Source organism: Canis lupus, chromosome 13 (genome assembly GCF_011100685.1).
Source record: "Canis lupus familiaris isolate Mischka breed German Shepherd chromosome 13, alternate assembly UU_Cfam_GSD_1.0, whole genome shotgun sequence".
NCBI classification, from domain to species: domain Eukaryota; kingdom Metazoa; phylum Chordata; class Mammalia; order Carnivora; family Canidae; genus Canis; species Canis lupus.
In genome coordinates, this window is record NC_049234.1 from 2689957 (window position 1) to 2707976 (window position 18020).

The 18020-nt window shown below is 39.9% G+C and overlaps 1 protein-coding gene across 2 annotated transcripts; it reads right to left on the reverse strand.

Moving 5' to 3' along the window:
* Nucleotides 1-378: 378 nt before the first annotated feature.
* On the reverse strand, nucleotides 379-17348 carry PABPC1 (poly(A) binding protein cytoplasmic 1). 2 transcript variants are annotated; one of them, XM_038555213.1, is made up of 15 exons: nucleotides 16501-17348; nucleotides 13253-13446; nucleotides 12945-13060; nucleotides 10704-10834; nucleotides 9032-9126; nucleotides 8571-8708; nucleotides 8278-8373; nucleotides 5103-5375; nucleotides 4795-4885; nucleotides 4053-4163; nucleotides 3814-3968; nucleotides 2836-2920; nucleotides 2281-2411; nucleotides 1607-1700; nucleotides 379-824 (listed from the first exon to the last, which is right to left on the reverse strand). In XM_038555213.1, exons 1-14 carry the CDS (start codon nucleotides 16691-16693, stop codon nucleotides 1608-1610), a joined length of 1902 nt encoding a protein of 633 aa, XP_038411141.1. In that variant the 5' UTR covers nucleotides 16694-17348; the 3' UTR covers nucleotides 379-824; nucleotide 1607. The 2 variants fall into 2 exon arrangements, with proteins under 2 accessions (XP_038411141.1, XP_038411140.1); XM_038555212.1 differs by having other exon boundaries at nucleotides 10695-10834; nucleotides 16501-17336.
* Nucleotides 17349-18020: the final 672 nt, after the last annotated feature.

Here is an 18020-nt window from a genome sequence, read left to right on the forward strand (position 1 = left end):
CTTTAAAAAAAAAAAAAAAAAAAAAAGGCAGCTTAAACTAATCCCAACTTTAGGAGTCACTGCTGTTATGGTTTCACACCATAAAAATGAGGACTTAAGCTAATTACCTTCCAGCTTGGAAACCTTACTATAGGCAAACTGGCATTCATCTCAAAGAATGTTAAAAGAATTCACATGGAAAAAAAAAAAAAAGAATTCACATGGAAATCTAAATTCATCAAACACAATGGATAAATTCTTGTGCCTCTTTTCCATAAAACTATGACACCCTTGAACTTAACAGCACTTTTCTCATGAAAGAGGTTCTTTTGCCAATTCCAGCTTATCCCCTATTTGTACAAAACCAATTGCAAAGAGAAATAAAATAACATCACTGTGCACTGTTTAAGGAATTTTTATTAAAGCAAGAATTTTATAATCCAAATTACGTTTCCTTGCTCAGTTATCAATTCTGTTATTTAAAACAGAAGTGACATTCTGAGCTATTCCACAGTAAAGAATTACAAAATTAAAGAAAGGAATGCTTTAAATTTTTGTACTTTGCTGAAAATTCTTTTTCCCAGGGTCTATAAAACATTAATTTGTTTTTATATTTTACTATTTTTTTGTAGTTTTTTTGTTGTTTTTAAATCAGTAAGTAATCTAGGACTAGCATTGTTTGCTAGACCTGGCATTTGCTCGGTACATAAGGTTCAAAGTTTCCTTTCCTTTTTTTATTTATTTTATATTTTGCAATGTTTTTTTTCCATAATGTTTAAGTTTTTCGATGTTTAGATATTTTTCTTCGGTGAAGCACGAGTTTCTTTTCGTGGTCCCTGATCAATCTGTGAATGTGGGGAGAAAAAAACGTAATCATCAAACTTGCTAAGAGGCTAGAGTTTAATGATTCTAACTGCTAAAAGTAATTACATAGAGCTACTAGTTATTGCAACGCTGGCAATCATTACAATATAAAAATGTATCAAGGTGCAGAGCATTCAACTGGCAAGTACCTAACAACAAAATAAGATGATCAATACTAGCACTGGTCAGAAGCAAATTTAAAGCCCATGGCCAAATTCAGTCTGCAGCCTATTGCTATCAAGTTTTACTGGCACACAGACACCCCTATTAGTTTACATAATATGCCTATGAGCTCTTTCACACTGAAACTGTAGTAATTACACAAACAACATGGCCCACAAATCCTAAAATATTTCATATCTATCTGGTCCTTTAGAGAAAAAGCCTTGCCAATCTCTAGTTTGGGCCCCACGGCCCTACGGTACCCCATTTCTTGAAAGTAATGCAGGGCAAGAAGAGTACAGACTCTGGGCAACTGTCAGTGCTGCAACCCAATGAAAGGTTTAAGCTATCAAAGTCCTCTGAAAGTAAGTACACAAAAAGCCAAGCCCATTTAACACAAATCAGTATATAAATGAAGGTGCTTGGATTTAAAAATTCAAGTCAATACCAGGCTAACAGGTAAACTTTCCTTTGTTTGTTTCTACTTCTCTTTGAATAATTAGCAATACATTTGGATTAATGGTAAGATTAATTTCTTCAATGTTCCAAAATACACTCAAATTGATAAAAACAAGCTTAAAACCCAGGGAAGAATGCTCACTTTAAACAGTTGGAACACCAGTGGCACTGTTAACTGCTTTCTGGGCAGCCTCTTTAGCTTGGTGGGCTTGTAGTACAGCTACAGCTTCATCAACCTAAAAAAAGAAACAAACAGACTCTTAAAAGGAGTAACTAGAAGAATTTCAAATTCATGACATGTTAAGTGTTCAAAGAAACCTCCTCTCCTCTGACCCAAGTGGAAAGAACTGCTTCCAAAAAATTTCAACTGTATCCATATCCTTTTGGGTTCCATTCCACCACTATTCTAGAATTATGAACCCTCTTGCGCTTACTTCTTTACTCTCTCCTCACCAACCCGCCCTCCCCCCACCCAAAGTTGAGAAATAATGGCAAACATCTTTCTTCCCTAAAGGAGCAGCACAGCTTAGAGGGTATGGATACTACTACAGTTAAACTGACTGGATGTGAAACCAAGCTCTGCCCCTGACTGTGAATACAGGCAAATTTCTAACCTCTACTGCTTGTTTCCCCATGTATATTATAAAACGGAAATAATGGCATCATAGGTGGTAGATGTTAGAATTTATAATTAAGACTTCTAAAACTTAGAACTGCACAATTTATATAAAGCACTTATTAATATTCCAGTTTCTACAAAAAGCCCCAAAATACATAGTATAAGAAGCTGTTAGATAAATGACAAATTTAAATTACTTTAGAACGGAGAGACTCTGGAGACTCAAGCATATGAAGAAGTTCTGAATTATCAATCTCCAACAACATGCCAGTGATTTTACCAGCAAGAGTAGGGTGCATGGCTTGAATTAGAGGAAAGAGCCGTTCACCTAGGGGAAGAAAAAAATTCCTTCAATTTGAAGAATTTTAAAGGACTCCACCATAATTAATACTGGGTTTAAGAACCTGACTTTTGTATACAGCAAACAGACGCTAGCTAACCCAAAACCCACCATCTTGATAGTTATAAAACAGATGAAGTTCATTGCCTTGTGGTAGATCTTAATTCTGTGTGCAGTTCCTTTTTCATATACTTCAAACTCCCTTCTCCAAAACTGTAGTAGGATCTGTGGTGCATAATGCCCTATTATTCTATTCACCAGAAGCAAAGTATTTCATTAATGCTATTAAAAAGTTTAGCAGACCTGCCAATTCAGACCGATCCTGCAACCTATCATTTTTAGGTGCAAAGCAGGTCTAAGCATTTCCCTGTATTCTAGTCAGTCTCTGACTAGGTGGAATAAAGGTACTTACCCAACATTTGCTTTTGCTCTTGAGGTGGGGCAGATGCCAACATGGAAGCAGTCAAAGGCTCCTGACCTTGTACATGAACAGCAGGCTATAAAAAAAAAACAAACAAACAAACAAAAAAAAAAGGAATTTTCCTAAGTTTAAAATACAGAAGCAGGGGTGCCTGGGTGGCTCAGGTTAGGCATCCAACTCTGATTTTGGCTCAGGACACGCTCTCAGGGCCGTGACACTGAGCCCAGCACCAGCTTCCATGCTCAAGATGGAGTCTATTTGGGATTCGCTCTTTCCCTCTGCCCCTCCCCACTCAAATAAAAGTTGAAGTACAGAAGTATTGAAATCTACTCACTAGAAAAATCACTAAATGATGAAGATTGCACTCTAAACATGAATAGGGGAAGCTGAGTCCATCAGAAATACAGCCCAAGATACAACACCTATACGCTTGAGTATTATAACCATAAAGAATATTTCATTTTCTTTTCTACCTGGAGTATTTAGTGCTTTATTTCTATTATGTTCATGACAATTTTGGTCTTAGGTTAAAAAAAAACCCAGGATGGGCTAAATCTCACAACTATCTATCACTCTTTCTTCCTTACAATTATGCTTAGCAAAGCTCTCAAAAAGCACAAATAATTCAGGATAAGGAATGCTGAGGTGTTGGGGTAGTCAGTTAAGCATCTGCCTTTGGCTCAGGTCACAACCCCAGGGTTGGAGATTGAGCCCCTGTACTGGGTTCCCTTGCTCTGTCAAGAGTGTGCTTCTCCCACTCCCTGTCTTGTCAAATAAATTTAAGAAGAAAAAAAAAAAGGAATGCTGAATGCCTGCCTAATCCCCATAAGACATTTTTATAGACTATTATTGGGACATCAAATAAAATGTTCTAGATAAGACAGCTAAGTTCTCATAACCTAGTTGTCTTTAGTGTCTTTAACTGCAACCAAGGCCTCACACATCATTCTAAAGGAATCAAAGTCCTACCTGCTGCATGGTGACTTGTGGCTGAGCATTAAGATGCTGTTGAGGATTGCGAACTCCTGCAGCGTACTTATACTGTGGAACGGTGCGAACGGCAGGAGTGGCTGCGGCAGCAGCAGCTGCGGGACGTGGACCCATTGTCTGTGTTGATGTGTTAGCTACAAAATAAATACGTGGTTTGTACTGTTTACCTTGCTCTTTCAAATTGGAAGTCAAATTTTACAGAAAGCATGAAGACCTACCAACACGCTGTGTTGACATGACTCGTGGAACCTGTGAAGAAGCTGGTCTCATAGTACTAAATGGTGGTCTAGGAGCGGCTGGGCGGATAGCACCGGGCATATTTTGGAATGCTATATTTAAAGATATGAACACACATTAACTGGAAAAAAACTCACTGGAAGTGTTCAATGCTGTTGAGCTGAGGTTTGAACAAAAGGATGAAAGTGACTAAATAGAAGTACCGTGGTTTTTTTGTTTTTATTTTTTTCTTAGTACCGTGTTTTAAAGCTTAGTTTCTCACCTGTCATTTCCCCAGACTTCCCAGATCAGAGAATGAATACATTAAACCATTCATTAAGACAAGTACTTGTTAGTATCTGAACATGCTACACAAACCTGGCTCCAAGTGCTCCTGCAATATAGCACTGGGCCACAGGGCAAGGCTAAAAATACCAGGGCTCTGATCCTTACACACGGAACCAGATTTTTAGAATTTACTGCCTAACTAAATATGAAGTTAAGAGTTGGATCCATTCCCAAACTTGTCATAAAGGAAAAATTAAGCCAGCATGGAAATTATTGGTCTCGAGACTGCATTATAGGATTCTAAAAAAAAAAAAAATCCCCAAAACGAACACCCATATCCCTATATTACACACACACACACTAGAAAATATATTGTTGAAATATAACAGCTAATTTGTCTCACATAGATTTTTAGTACAAATAATTCATAACCTTAATTAAAAACAAAAGGCTTACGATGAGGTCTGGCACCCTGAGCAGTCCAGCGAGGACTTGGTCTTAGTTGAGCAATTTGGCTAGGAGGATAGTATGCAGCACGGTTCTGAGTCTGTAGAAAGCAAGCAAACATCAGGTAAGAAAAACAAATAATGCAGCTAGCTATATAACTCTCAAAACATTCCACGGGTCTTTACATTCTTATCATTTTTTTTCAAACTTAATCACAATTCATGTTTCAATCTTAGGCCTTTATTTAGGGCGCAAACACTAAAAACGACCAAATATGAAAACCTGCATAAGGTTTTTATTTCTCTTCTGAAACATACCTGTGGGATAGCTGCCATGAAGTAACCTGAAGGAGGTGCTGGCTGGTAGGGGTTGATTACAGGATTGGGCACAGCTCTTACACTTGCCATTCTCTGCATATACTGGTTAGTGAGGTGAGCCTGGCGCTCTTCTTTGCGCTGAGCTAAAGCTACATACAATGGTTTGGTGGCCACAATTCTACCATTCATTTCTGTAACTGCTTTTGTGGCTTCTTCCGGGGAGGAGAAACATACAAAACCAAAGCCTTTGCTGCGACCACCCTCCATCATAACCTATTAAAAAAAAAAGTTCACTTAGAATGAGGCTGAGAGGAAAGCATTACTATTACAATTATAGCTACTGACTCAAGTAAACACTGTTAATGCTTTCATCTTTCCTACGATTTTTCCTTAATACCTAAGTATTACATACATGCAATATCTGAACCAAGAAAAGAGGTGGAGGTTAAGACAGCAAATGTGCTAAGATTTCAGACTGTCAACAGATAGAATATGAAGGTTTAAATATCTGAATGATACATCCAAGGCCTACAAAATTTGACTCTTTAGTACCATTAAAATTTGACTTAGCAATTCAAGTTGACAAGATGCTTTACTATTCTTTTTTTTGCAGGGCGTGGGGGAGATAGGAGCAGCTGAATCTTAGAATATCCACATTTTAAAATAAAAATTTCACATTCAAGACCAGAAGGGCCATAAATATTTGCCAGGAAGAATCTTCCAAACACTGAGATCTTTTAAAGGAGCCAAGAGGAAATGCAAAGAACTCTTCACTAGCCCTGCAATGTACAATCTACAATGACATTCAACAGTATGTGGTGGCACAGGAACAGGACCATCCTAAGGATCTCACTTACATGTGGCACCAAAACAAAACACCAAAAACCAACCAAACAGGGCAGCCCCGGTGGCGCAGCGGTTTAGCGCTGCCTGCAGCCTGCTTTCTCCCTCTGCCTGTGTCTCTGCCTCTCTCTTCGCTCTCTCTGAATGAATAAATCTTAAAAAAAAAAAAAAAAAAAAAATCCAACCAAACAACAAAAACAAAACTGAGCTCATGGTTGCTGGGAATGGATAGGGGAAAGAATGAAGAGGTTTTAAAAAGCACAGTCTTAAAAAAAAAAAAAAAAAAAAAAAAAAAGCACAGTCTTAGCTGTAAATTAAGTCTTAGGGATGAGACTAATGTACAGTAAGGCGACTACACTACTGTAGTACAAATGTGAAAGTTCCTGAGAGTAGATCTTAAAAGTTTTCATGACAAGAAAAAAATTTTTTTAACTGTGTATAGTGGTAGGTATTAACTAGATTAGCAATACACAGCATACGCAACACAAACATCAAATGGTTATGTTGTACACCTGAATATGTCAACTATACCTAGAACAAGACCTAAAACATTTAATGCGCTAAAGTTAACATTTTAAAATAAGAAAAAATGGACTTTACATGAAGTACATGGTACATTGAGACAATTGAGAAAAATTAAGTCTCTTATTCACATCACACTGAAAAATCCAATTGCCAAACAGATTCTCAATCTGAACATAGGGTACAAAAATATGGGGAAAGATGACAAAAAAAAAAACAAAAAAAAAACCCAAGTCCTAAGTTAAAGACTGGAGAGAATATTTACAATGTAAAACAAAATTCTAATCAATAAAAAGACAACCAATCCAATATAAAAATATGCAAATTGGCACAACTAGTCAGCATAAGACATGTCCACCACTGGAAAAGATGTATACTACTCTCCACTAAATTGGCAAGACTGCAGGAACTTGTCTAGCTTGACGGCAGGAACTTGTCTAGGAACTTGGGACAATTTGGGACTATCAATTTTAAATATACCCACTAACCAGCAATTTTAACTCTAGAACTTTGGAAATCCTGGCATTTTTTGCAGATATATAAGAATGTTTATTAGAATGGTGGATCTAAAAATGGAAAGACAGATGTTTACCAGTATAGGTATAAAGTTATGATACGCCTACCTATTACAATGAATATTCAACCTTCGGCAAAAAAAAAAAAAGAAAAACCACCAAGCCTGAAATGAATGAATATACAAATATGTATCTAGACCTTATGTTAAGTAAAATAAAACCACAAGTCACAGATTCTGTATAGTATGATCCTGATCTTCTAAAAAAAAATTTTTTTTTTAAATTTTAAAGACCTTATGTACTCATGAGACACAGAGAGGCAGAAACAGAGGGAGATGCAGGCACCCCACACAGAGCCCAATGTGGGACTCGATCCTAGGACCCCGGAATCACGCCCCAAGCAGAAGACAGATGCTCAAACCGCTGAGCCACCCAGGCGTCCCTTCTAAAAATTTTTTATACATATACATTAAGTGTTTGGACAAACAGAAAATTATCCACCCAAATGGGGGACAGAGAGGGAAAATCACCTTTCATTCTTTACCTTTCTGCTTTGAAAAGTATTTTTTTCCAGCTAGCATTAACACATGACCTTCTCCTCCAGAATACACTTGCCAAATTTTCACATCCTTGCCACCAAAGAATATTATGATCCACAAAGAACTTTAAAAACTTTATATACAGATGAATTCTTGGACTATGGACATCAGAAAAAAACATCTAGAGCAGAGGTTCTTATATCAAAATCCCAGAATTCAGGCTAGAATCATAATACCATAATTCTTCATTCCTGATTTCAAGTGAAAGAAAAAAAAATCTATCTCTACTGATATAGGGTTTAGAGTTTGACTCCCCAGAATGAACTGCATAAGTGAATACAAATTTGCCTAAAAGCAATTATAGTTCCCTAATAAACTGCCACCTTTAATCAGGAAAATAATTAAGTAAAGTAGAACAATGCATGTTATGTGAGGATCAATCACTAACTATGGTCAACAAATGCAGCCTTCCCCTCAGGAAGAATTCAGAACTCAACCTGCAAAACAAAACAAATCAATAAGGCTACAGCATCTACTTCAAATTTAAAGGTTTGTCAAACAATGAAGCAAAAACTAACTGGATTTCCGGGAAAAAAAAAAATGGACTTTTCTGTAAGAAGGAAAAAAAAAAAAAAAAAAAAAACCTGTGTGACTATTCATTTACAAGATAAGAAAAACACTCCACACATTACTGTGAAATTTATACAGGAATATCCATGTGCATGGATTTTCCCCAATCTTAAAATATCACGTTACCTTTGCACTAGTGATTGTACCAAAAGGAGAAAACTCTTTCCGGAGACGTTCGTCATCAATACCATCATCAAGATTTTTCACATAAAGGTTAACACCCTAAAAAAAGAGAAGAAAACTGTAGAAAAAGGAGAAAGAAAACTACAGTGGTACTTAAAGACGCTTCCTAGTATTTTATCCCATGTTTCTTCTCCTTTCCCCCTCACAAACCCTCCAGTTACCTGGCAGTAACTGAAATGAACGCAAAATAGGTTTCCTCATCCCTGTCTTATTTTGCTTGTCAATTAAAAATGAACCTGGTATCTGGTGATCCTATCTTGCTTCATCTGTTCAAATTTGCGCTTAAGTTCCGTCTGCCGTTCCACTTTTTTCTGAGCTCGACCAACGTAAATTTGTTTTCCATTGAGCTCCTTTCCATTCATCTCATCCACAGCCTTATAGAAATCACAGAAATTTTAATTACTAACTTGCAACAGAGAAGTTCCTTTCTCTAACAAGAAAATTTGTTAGGTTATGAATGCTAAAGATGGACCCATCAGAAAAACTTAGCTTCGATGTTTTGGGAAAATACAGGTTCCCAATTTATACCCTCAAAACTAATACATAAAATGCAAGTAATTCAAAACAATATATGTAAGATAGCCAATGTAATACATGTACATTTCAGTATGAGAGCAAAGAAACCTTCTATCATCTCCCTTCTCATTATAAACACAGGAAATCCATACTGTCTGTAGTTAGTATATTTGAGTCTTACTTTCTGTGCATCTTCATGCCTTTCGAAGCTTACAAATCCAAAACCTTTGGATTTTCCACTTTCATCAGTCATTACTTTCACACTTAAGGCAGGTCCTAAAAAAATTTTTTTAAATGATTCAAAGGTATTCCACACAACATTTAGTTTATACATTTCAAATTTCAACACACAAGAACAATGCCATGAAAAAAATAAAAATTAAAAGTCTCTTCAAAGACCTTATATTTCTACTAAGAAGCTAAATACTTTATTTCCTTAAACACTCCTTCCATTTAAGGAGGCATGTTTTAGACAATTGTTAAAGATGAAATTTTATTCTTTGTTTAAAAGAGATTTACTTTTTTTAGCCAACAATTTTATTTCTTGATAAGAGAATTAAGAAATAAGATTCTCTTAACCCTTGGTCCACTTGACTTCCAATTTAGAGTGGAGGGAATATGGGGTTTGACCCTTGGAAAGACAGTGTCACTTGGAGGAGGCAGCACATATTTGAAGACACATGGCCCCAGTCCTCCCAAATGAAAAAGACACTTGACTGAGGTGGGTGTTATCTGAGGTAGGCGGGGCCAGAAAATATTAAAAATCACATTTGATTACAAAAAATATGAAAGATGTATGGGCACAGGTAAACTGTTTCTTTTCAGTGTACCTCTGGTCCTAATGCTGTACTTCCAATCTCTAGGAGAAAAAGCCAAGAAAATACTTGACAAATTTACATATTGGTGGTCACTTCACATAGCATTATTCATTTGGGATAATTGGTTATCAATATCCAACTTTAGAAATAGCTTCTAATTAAAAGACAGAGGAAATATACAAAACCAGTCACTAAAGAGAATTTGGGAGGAAGATGCGAGACACAATTTATCTTTGTGCAAAAGACAGGTTTTTTTGCTCAAAGGAGCAGAGTTCCATGTCGCATGCTAAATCAGCAATAAAAAAGTGTTAATTTCCTATTTCTGTATCATTTGAGGTGCTCAAAAACAAAAGCGCCACCTATTTAATAAGTTCAACAAATGACAAGGAACAAGCAAATCACCTGCAAAAGCGTTCAATTTAAAGTTCATCTTCTGACCAGTTATAGCTATCTAAAGTGAGGCTGGTTACACTTCAGATTTAAAATTTAATGAAGTTAATTTGAAATCCAAGGAACAAATTAAGATCCCATGGACTCAGAAGGCCATCCCAAGGAGGTATCACGGGAAAAATCAGGATCTCTGGCTTTGTCTTTGAATGTCATGATTTCAAATTGCTCAAACATGAGGCTCTTAAGACTGGCCAAATATCCTAAAGCTGCCCTGCTTTCCTGTCCCATAACTAAAGACTACATTCCAACCTAGGTTGGCTGTGTCATTGTGCATGCCTCTGATGAGTTGGGATCTGTAAGTGCATAAATCCAGCACAATTTCTTATTGTAGCATAACCTTTTAAAATATGTTCCAATTAGGCAGTCACACCTCACTGTGCTTAGACAACACTATTAAACCTTTATATACTACCTAGTAGTATAATGGATTATCAGTTTAATCCAGATAAATGACAGTTATTTCTAAGTATCATGTTAAGTTTCATTTCATTCACTTTAGTATAAAGTATTAGCCAAAACTAATGTTGAGCAATTACTCAGAACTTTGAGTGTAAAAATTTAATTCAGACACATTACCAAACTTGCCAAAGAGATCCTTAAGGCGCTCATCATCCATATCTTCTCCAAAATTCTTGATGTAAACATTGGTGAACTCTTTTGCCCTAGCTCCGAGTTCTGCTTCTCGTTCTTTACGAGACTTAAATCGTCCAACAAATCTAATAAAATATGTAAGGACTATAAAATTAGGTTCTATTTTATTAAGTCAGATTAATTAAGCCTGATGGTTGATTTTGCAATTGTTACTGATAATTTCAGAATCTTGAATTAAGAGCACACTATAAAACAAGTGCCTTACGTGAAAAAAATGGAAGCATAAAATACGAACAAACCTCCTAACTACAAGAAAAAAGGAAGCATTTTTCTTAACACACATTCCCCCCCTTCTTTCTAGCTAACCCAGGGTTAAAGAGATCATGCCTATCAATGCAAATGAGTGGGAGTTAACACTCGAACCACGCCAAGGGAAAGACATAAAAGCTTTCATCATTGCTATTTCAAAGTGGCCCTTGCACATTGTAATCTGCTAAAATATGAATTTAAACTTCTGAATTCTGTACTCCAACACATAACAGCTTGGCAAATTTTCTTTGCAGTATTATCAACTAAATGTTTTAAAATTTTAGTTTTTCCCTAATATAAAAGGAATACGTGTCATTTGAAAATATAATAGACACCAAAATAAAAAAAACCATTATTTCACAATACCATCCCAATCATGACTGATTTTCCTTAGGTCTTTTTGTTTTACTGGAGATTTTTTTATTCTTTAACCTTCCCCACCCCACCCAAACTGCAGTGCTTCTCCATGCTCTCAGTTTTACAAATGTTCTCAAGATGAACATAATATTCCATTGTGGATATCACAACTTTCTGCTTTTGTTAATAATGCTGGAATTCATTAACAAGCCCTTCTGTTATATGTTCTTTGGATGGAGCTGCAGAAACGGTAGTTCAAATGCATTTAAGTGACCTTAAGATTTTATATATATATATATATATGTCAAGCTGTTTTCCTAAAGGGTTACATCATGTTTTACTCAAAACAGCAATAAACTGTCTTTATTTAACCTAGAGCTCCACCAATAACGGACATTCTTCCCTCGCTCCCAAGCATGCTGACAGGTAAACTATAAGATATTTTCATCTCCTAATACCCATGATGCTAAATATTTCTCTCATTTAAGGATATACTATTTCAAAAAAAAAATAAGGATGTACCACTTCTAACAATTAGTCTTTGTAAACATTGTTCATATTGAAGAACTGCTGGTTTCTTGGATTATAAGGGCTCTTTACACATTCCAACACCTTTCCTTAATCATGCAGTGACACAAAATTCAAATAGGCAACACCGTGTGCATAATGATCCCTTCAGGTACAGACTGACCACAGCACTTGATCGAAGTTGATTTTTAAGAACCACACCTTAAAAGTGATGCAGTGGAGTTGTTAGAACAACTAAGCCCAATCTGTATGTCCTCACAGCAGTTTACATAGCAACATGAACTCAGATCATTTATAAGATGACCTTACAACTGAATTTGCCCAGATAATTAAGCGAAATCCACTGGCACTAGGGATACAAAATTTAAAATGTTATTTCTTTGGGCTCATAAAACCTGTAATTTTATAACCTTGCAGCAAATATAGTCTCCCTGCCATTATATAAAAGCCTACAACTTTTAAAAACAAGTTTCTCTCAGAAAGATGAATTATGAAGATTTCTGATTTAATTCTACTGTAAGTGGATGAAAGGAGGTGAAAAGTTGAAACAACAAAATGTCTTTAAACTCCATCAATAAATTGGAGTAGTATGGCCAAGTAAAGATCCAACTTAGACTCTGAGTTCAGACCACTGGGTTTGTATCCCAGCTCACCTGTTGAACCAGCATGTAAATACAAGCAAATTATTTTGGCCTCAGTTTCCTCAAAATGTAAAATGGGTCAATGACTACCTCAGGAATTATGATCAAGTTTCTGTCTGGATTCCTACTTTTTCAACCACGAACTTATTTTGAAAAAACTTTGTTTATCTAAGTATACCTATCTTCTTTTTCTTTTTGACCTGAATGTTGGCCAGTTACATTAATTCACTATCCTTCGTATGTTACAATAAACGAGAAAATGAGAACATCTACCAGGATGTGGCTTATTAATTTTCACTCCAGCTAATCTCTTTAAGAGAACAAACATATTAACTTGTAAAATGAATTGATTTGGACTATTAAAAACAGATCTGAAACACAATTAACTATATATACTTACACTTTGCGATCATTTAGAAGCATCCCATTCATTTTTTCAATAGCTCTTTCAGCTGCTTCCTGTGTCTCAAAATGTACAAATCCATAACCTTTGGAACCATTTTCATCACAAACCACCTAGGGAAAAATCAGATACCAATTGTTCATTACTTGCTATTGATTTAGCATTTTTTCCAGTGTTCAAAGATAACTTGTCAGTCTCCTAGCCCGAGTTTTTGGGAAATAAAGATAGCATGGTTGCTCTCTTAAGGAATAAACTACAAGAAGCTAAAACACTGTTAAGCATTTACCCGTCACACTTTTGCTTACCTTACATGAAAGGATGTTACCAAAAGCAGAAAATGTATCATACAGTGCTTTATTATCAATGGATTTGTCCAAATTTTTAATGAATATGTTGCCCACTCCACTTTTGCGAAGTGATGGATCACGCTGAGACCACATGATGCGTACTGGCTTGCCCTTTATAACATCAAAATTCATGGTGTCCAAAGCACGCTCCGCTGCAAGAAAGACATGTTCAGGGTATTACTTCAAAACATGTACAGGCCACTAAAAATTATATAAATTAACATGGGGGAAGTGGCTGGGCACACAGTCCCTCTACCTCTTTAAACTTAAGACTGCTGGACCTTACCCCACACTACACTATAATGCAAGAAAAGAACACGATTATCAAAAAACCCCAAATTCCCCATGTTAAGAGATGATCTATCACCAATGTACTTCTGAAACAATCTTTTCCTTTAACTGCTGTAAATTTAAAATCCTCTTTTGGTTCCTACTCAACATAAAACCAAGATACCCCTTCACATAAAATTGACTTAATGAGAAATATAAAAGATATTAGGTAATTATAAATTATCCAGACTTAATAGTTTTTAGATTTTTCAAGCATTTTAACTCCCCTTATTACTTGTCAGAATCAATCTTACTGCTTATCACAGCACTATACAAAAATTAGCCCATTAAAAAAACAAAAAAAACAAAAAAACAAGAAGTCCCTGGATTATGGGGTCAGGGGGATTTCAGTGACTCCTGGCACAACTTCCTATTATTATGTTAGAAAAATAAAAAAAAGGTTATATCCATTCAGATCAAGATATGAATCAGGCCCTCAAAAACTAAAGTGAGGCTGGGCATACTCAACTGTATAATGAATACAGAATTTTTGCAATAGCAGATCTATAATACAATTCATTCATTAGAGCTTTCTTGACATATAAAACCAATTTTATCTTCAGTCATTGATTTACTAAGTAACTGATCATTTAATCAATTATTTCTGAATAGTGCTACAAAATTTCAAAATCTACCCTATGATTCCAAGGTCTATGAAGGATTGAATTATGTGTCCCTCTATCATGAAGCACTTACTAAATAAATTGAGACTTTCCACAAAAAATATATTAAGTAAAAAAACAATAGTCCAAAACAGGGAATAAACAGTCCACTTTAAGCCCTGAAACACTAATTTCCACGAATTTCATGTCAGTATAACTCTAAAGTTATTGAGAGGACAAATTTTCCGGCCACTTCTTTTTATAAATAAAAGCTCCAGTTTCTAGAAGATAGTGACAATCAGCTGTCAGCTCATTATCAATTGACCACACCTACTCAGCTCCCCTAGTTTTTTAGCTGACTTTGCTTGAGTGTCTTTTGAATGAGTCACCTCTTCCTGCTAAATTGGAAAATGGTCACTTTCAGAAGCTATTCTACAAGTCCATGAATGTTGCAGTAAATAGGAAAACAGAAAACCACTGAAAAAACTACTTGGAAAGACTGTACATATAGAAACCAAACAAATGGAAGATGGAAAAACGCTATCTTTTTTTGAGCAGTTACAGAACTGGTCTACTGGTATAGACTGAGAAAACATTACAGTGTACTGTAACCATGGTAACCTGAAGTTCAACTTTTCAAAATCACAAGAAATTTTAAAAATTGGGTTTTTTGGTTTTAACATTAAGCTTGGAATGAACAGCCACTTCCAAAAGTTACATTTTATGGTCTTTACGATTTGTTCAAGTTTTCTCTGTCAACTCTCGACTGGGATTACAAGCCCCAAAATTATCTTATCTTTTAGCTTTCATTTAGTGGTAAATCTTGTCCAGAGCTGGGAAAAATTGTTAAGGAGTGACATTTGGAGCCACTGCTTACAGAGCAAAAGGGCAGGAAACCTGCAGTGCAGCTTTACAACTTCTGGCTCTGTGTCACTGAATAGTATGTCTGCCTACCCAAAATCTTGATATTATACTTTACCTAGTGAAAGAAAAGCTGATCATTACGTAACTTCAGTTTTACTGAACTTAATAAAAATTTTTAAAGTAAACTCCCTTTATTCTCTATTTGACATGTACTCAAGCATGAATTCAAGCGGGAAGCAAAATTGGGCCATAAAAATCAAGGGAAGCTGACTTTTGGAAGTCAACTGATCCAAATATAAAAGAAAACCCTGGCAACTCATCATGCCACATATCTATCTGCCAAATTTTGTTTTTGTGAACTATTTGTCTTCAAAATAAAAAGAGAAGGTTAGCCACATTTTTTTCCTCCATAAATTTCAATCTTACTCTGTTATTTTGTTCAATTCTCCGTGACGTACAGATATTCTGGACCACTTTAAAAAAACAAGCCTTTACGACTTGAATGCCATTGAATACAATGGTCCAGTCCACACTACACTCAAAGTTTACAACAAAACTGGTGAATACATTTTTTTTTTTTTTAAGGAAAAACCTCTCAAAAGCACAGAACTACTTCAGAAGGGAAAATATTCTGAACCGATTACCATTGGGTAAAAAATTAAAATGATCTACACGGCCGGAAAGGAAACCGTGAATCTCAAAAGGGTGATCCTCCACATCCTCTGCTCCCACTACCCTGCTGTTTACCACAGGAGAGTGAGAAATGCCTGAACTCGGGGAAAACCTCAAATGCGCGTCTCATTGGCAATTCACATTTCTAGGGCCATGGGTTACTGACAAGTTCTTAAGAATGGAATCAGAAACCCGAGGACCGCAACATCACCAAATTAACTTTATTCTAAGGCGCTGTGGCTCCCCCAGGCGATTGGGCCAGGAGCAGAAGCAGGCCTCGGGCCTGTGAGGTTACAGGGTTCAACACGTGGTGTTTTTCGAGCACCGAGACGCACTTCCTCTGGGTCCTGGGGCGCCGGCGAGAGCCCCGGGTGGTGGGGCGAGCCTCCGCCGAAGCCCGGAGAAGGGGGCTCGGCTGCCGACGCCCCAGAGCCCCGCGTCTACTGGCGGGAGCGCGGTGGAAGAAGCCAATCTCACCCACCCTCCCGGCGCGTCATCACCCTAAAGTTTGAGAGCGGCAGAGGCCGAGAAAATGGTCGCAAAGGAGGAAGTAGCCAGGCGTGCGGCTGCCGGCTCCCGGGCGCCGGGGTCCCGGCGCCCGAGCCTCTCCGCGCCGGCCCTCGGGGGGGTGACATGCCCTCCGCCCCCTCCCCCGGGCCCGCCGGCCTAGCCCGCCCGCCGCCGCCTGCGCCTCATGGCCGCCCGCCCGCCCGCCCGCCCGCCGGGCCCGGCTCTCACCGTCCGCCGGCTGCTGGAAGTTCACATACGCGTAGCCCAAGGAGCGGCGGGTGATCATGTCCCTGCAGACCCGGATGGAGAGGATGGGCCCGGCCGGGCTGAACTTCTCGTAGAGCATCGCCTCGGTCACGTCGGGGTGTAGGTCCCCCACGTAGAGCGAGGCCATGGGGTAGCTGGGGGCGCTGGGGTTCATCTCGGCACGGCTGCCCGCAGGGCCACAGGCCGCGACCTTTCCGTGAGAGGAGGAGAGCGAGTGCTGGGGCCGGGGGCCGGAGCCGGGGGGAGGGGAGCGGGGGCAAGCGCAGAGGGACAAAAATCAACCGGAATCGAAAACTACTCAACGGCCGCAGAACGGGGTCGATCGGCTGCCGCCGGCTGCGGAGTGCTGGCTGCTGGCTGCTGGCTGCTGGCTGCTGGCTGCTGGCTGCCGGCTGGGAAGCGAGGGTGGCGGTGTCGGGTCCGGGCAGCGGGAAGGCCTCGGTCTCTTGGTTCCTTCTTGGAGCTGCTGCGGGGCCGCGGGCGGGCGGGCGGGTCGGTCTCGGCTGCTTCACCGGGTTATTTTACAAAAGAGGAAGAAAAAAAAATAAAAGTCTCCGGCGGAGGAGACGCGGATTTTTTGTAAATTTTTTTTGGGTTTTTTAAAAGGCTTTTTTAGATTTTTTTTGGATTTTTTTAATAATAAATGTGTGTTCCGAGCCCGGAGCACACACTCCGCACTCTCAGCACTAACCGCCGGGGAGAAGGGGAAGCACCGCCTCCTGCACCCTCTACTTATACCCCCCGCCGCACTCGCCCCGCCCCCGCGCGTCTGACGCCAGGGCCCTACGCGAGCGTCAGCGCCGGAGGAGGAGGGGAAAAGGAGGCGAGGGGGAGGAGGGAAGAGAGAACAGGAGGAGGAAAGAGCAGAGAGGAAGGGAGAGGTGGCGGCGGCGGCGGCGGCGGCCGTGCGTGTGGGGGTGGGGCGGGGCGGAGCTCCTGCGCACGCGCCGCGGCCGGGGGCGGGGCCCGCGGTGCGCACGCCCGCGGGGGAGGGAGCCGGGTGGGCCGGCCTCTCCTGCCGCCGCCGCCCCCGCCCCCGCCCCCGCCCCCGCCTCCACCCCGAGGGAGCGTTAACCCGTCACCGCGGCGGTGGGCGGTGCGCGGGGCTTCCGGGTTCCTCGGCGCTAACCACCCCGCACGTGCGCGGCTGTCCGGGCCTCCTCCCGCCTCGGCCCGCCCTGCTCCGACTCGCCCCGGCCCCGGAGGGACGCCGGGCACAGGGGGGCCGGCGTGGCCCCTTCCGGGCCCAGTTTCCGAGACGCGCGTGAAAAGAGGCCGGGGCTGGCCCCCCTTTCTCCTACCGGGACCGCACTACGAGTCCCAGCGGGCAGCGCCGCCACGCGCGTCGGCCGCAGAAGCGGTGCCTGCCGGGAGCTGGAGTCCCCAACGGCCGCGGCGCTCGCTGCCCCCAACCGGCCGCGGGTCGCGGCCGCCCGCTCGGGGACCCGCAACCGTCCGGCGCCGGACCCGGGCGGCCCGTG

Coding starts and splice junctions, on each gene's coding strand:
- PABPC1 (XM_038555212.1), bottom strand. CDS start 16,693: ATGAACCCCAGCGCCCCCAGCTACCCCATGGCCTCGCTCTACGTGGGG. Junction 5,376..8,277: donor GTACAATCACTAGTGCAAAG/GTAACGTGATAT, acceptor TTTTTTTAATAG/GTTATGATGGAGGGTGGTCG. Junction 2,921..3,813: donor CACAAGTCACCATGCAGCAG/GTAGGACTTTGA, acceptor TTTTTTTTATAG/CCTGCTGTTCATGTACAAGG.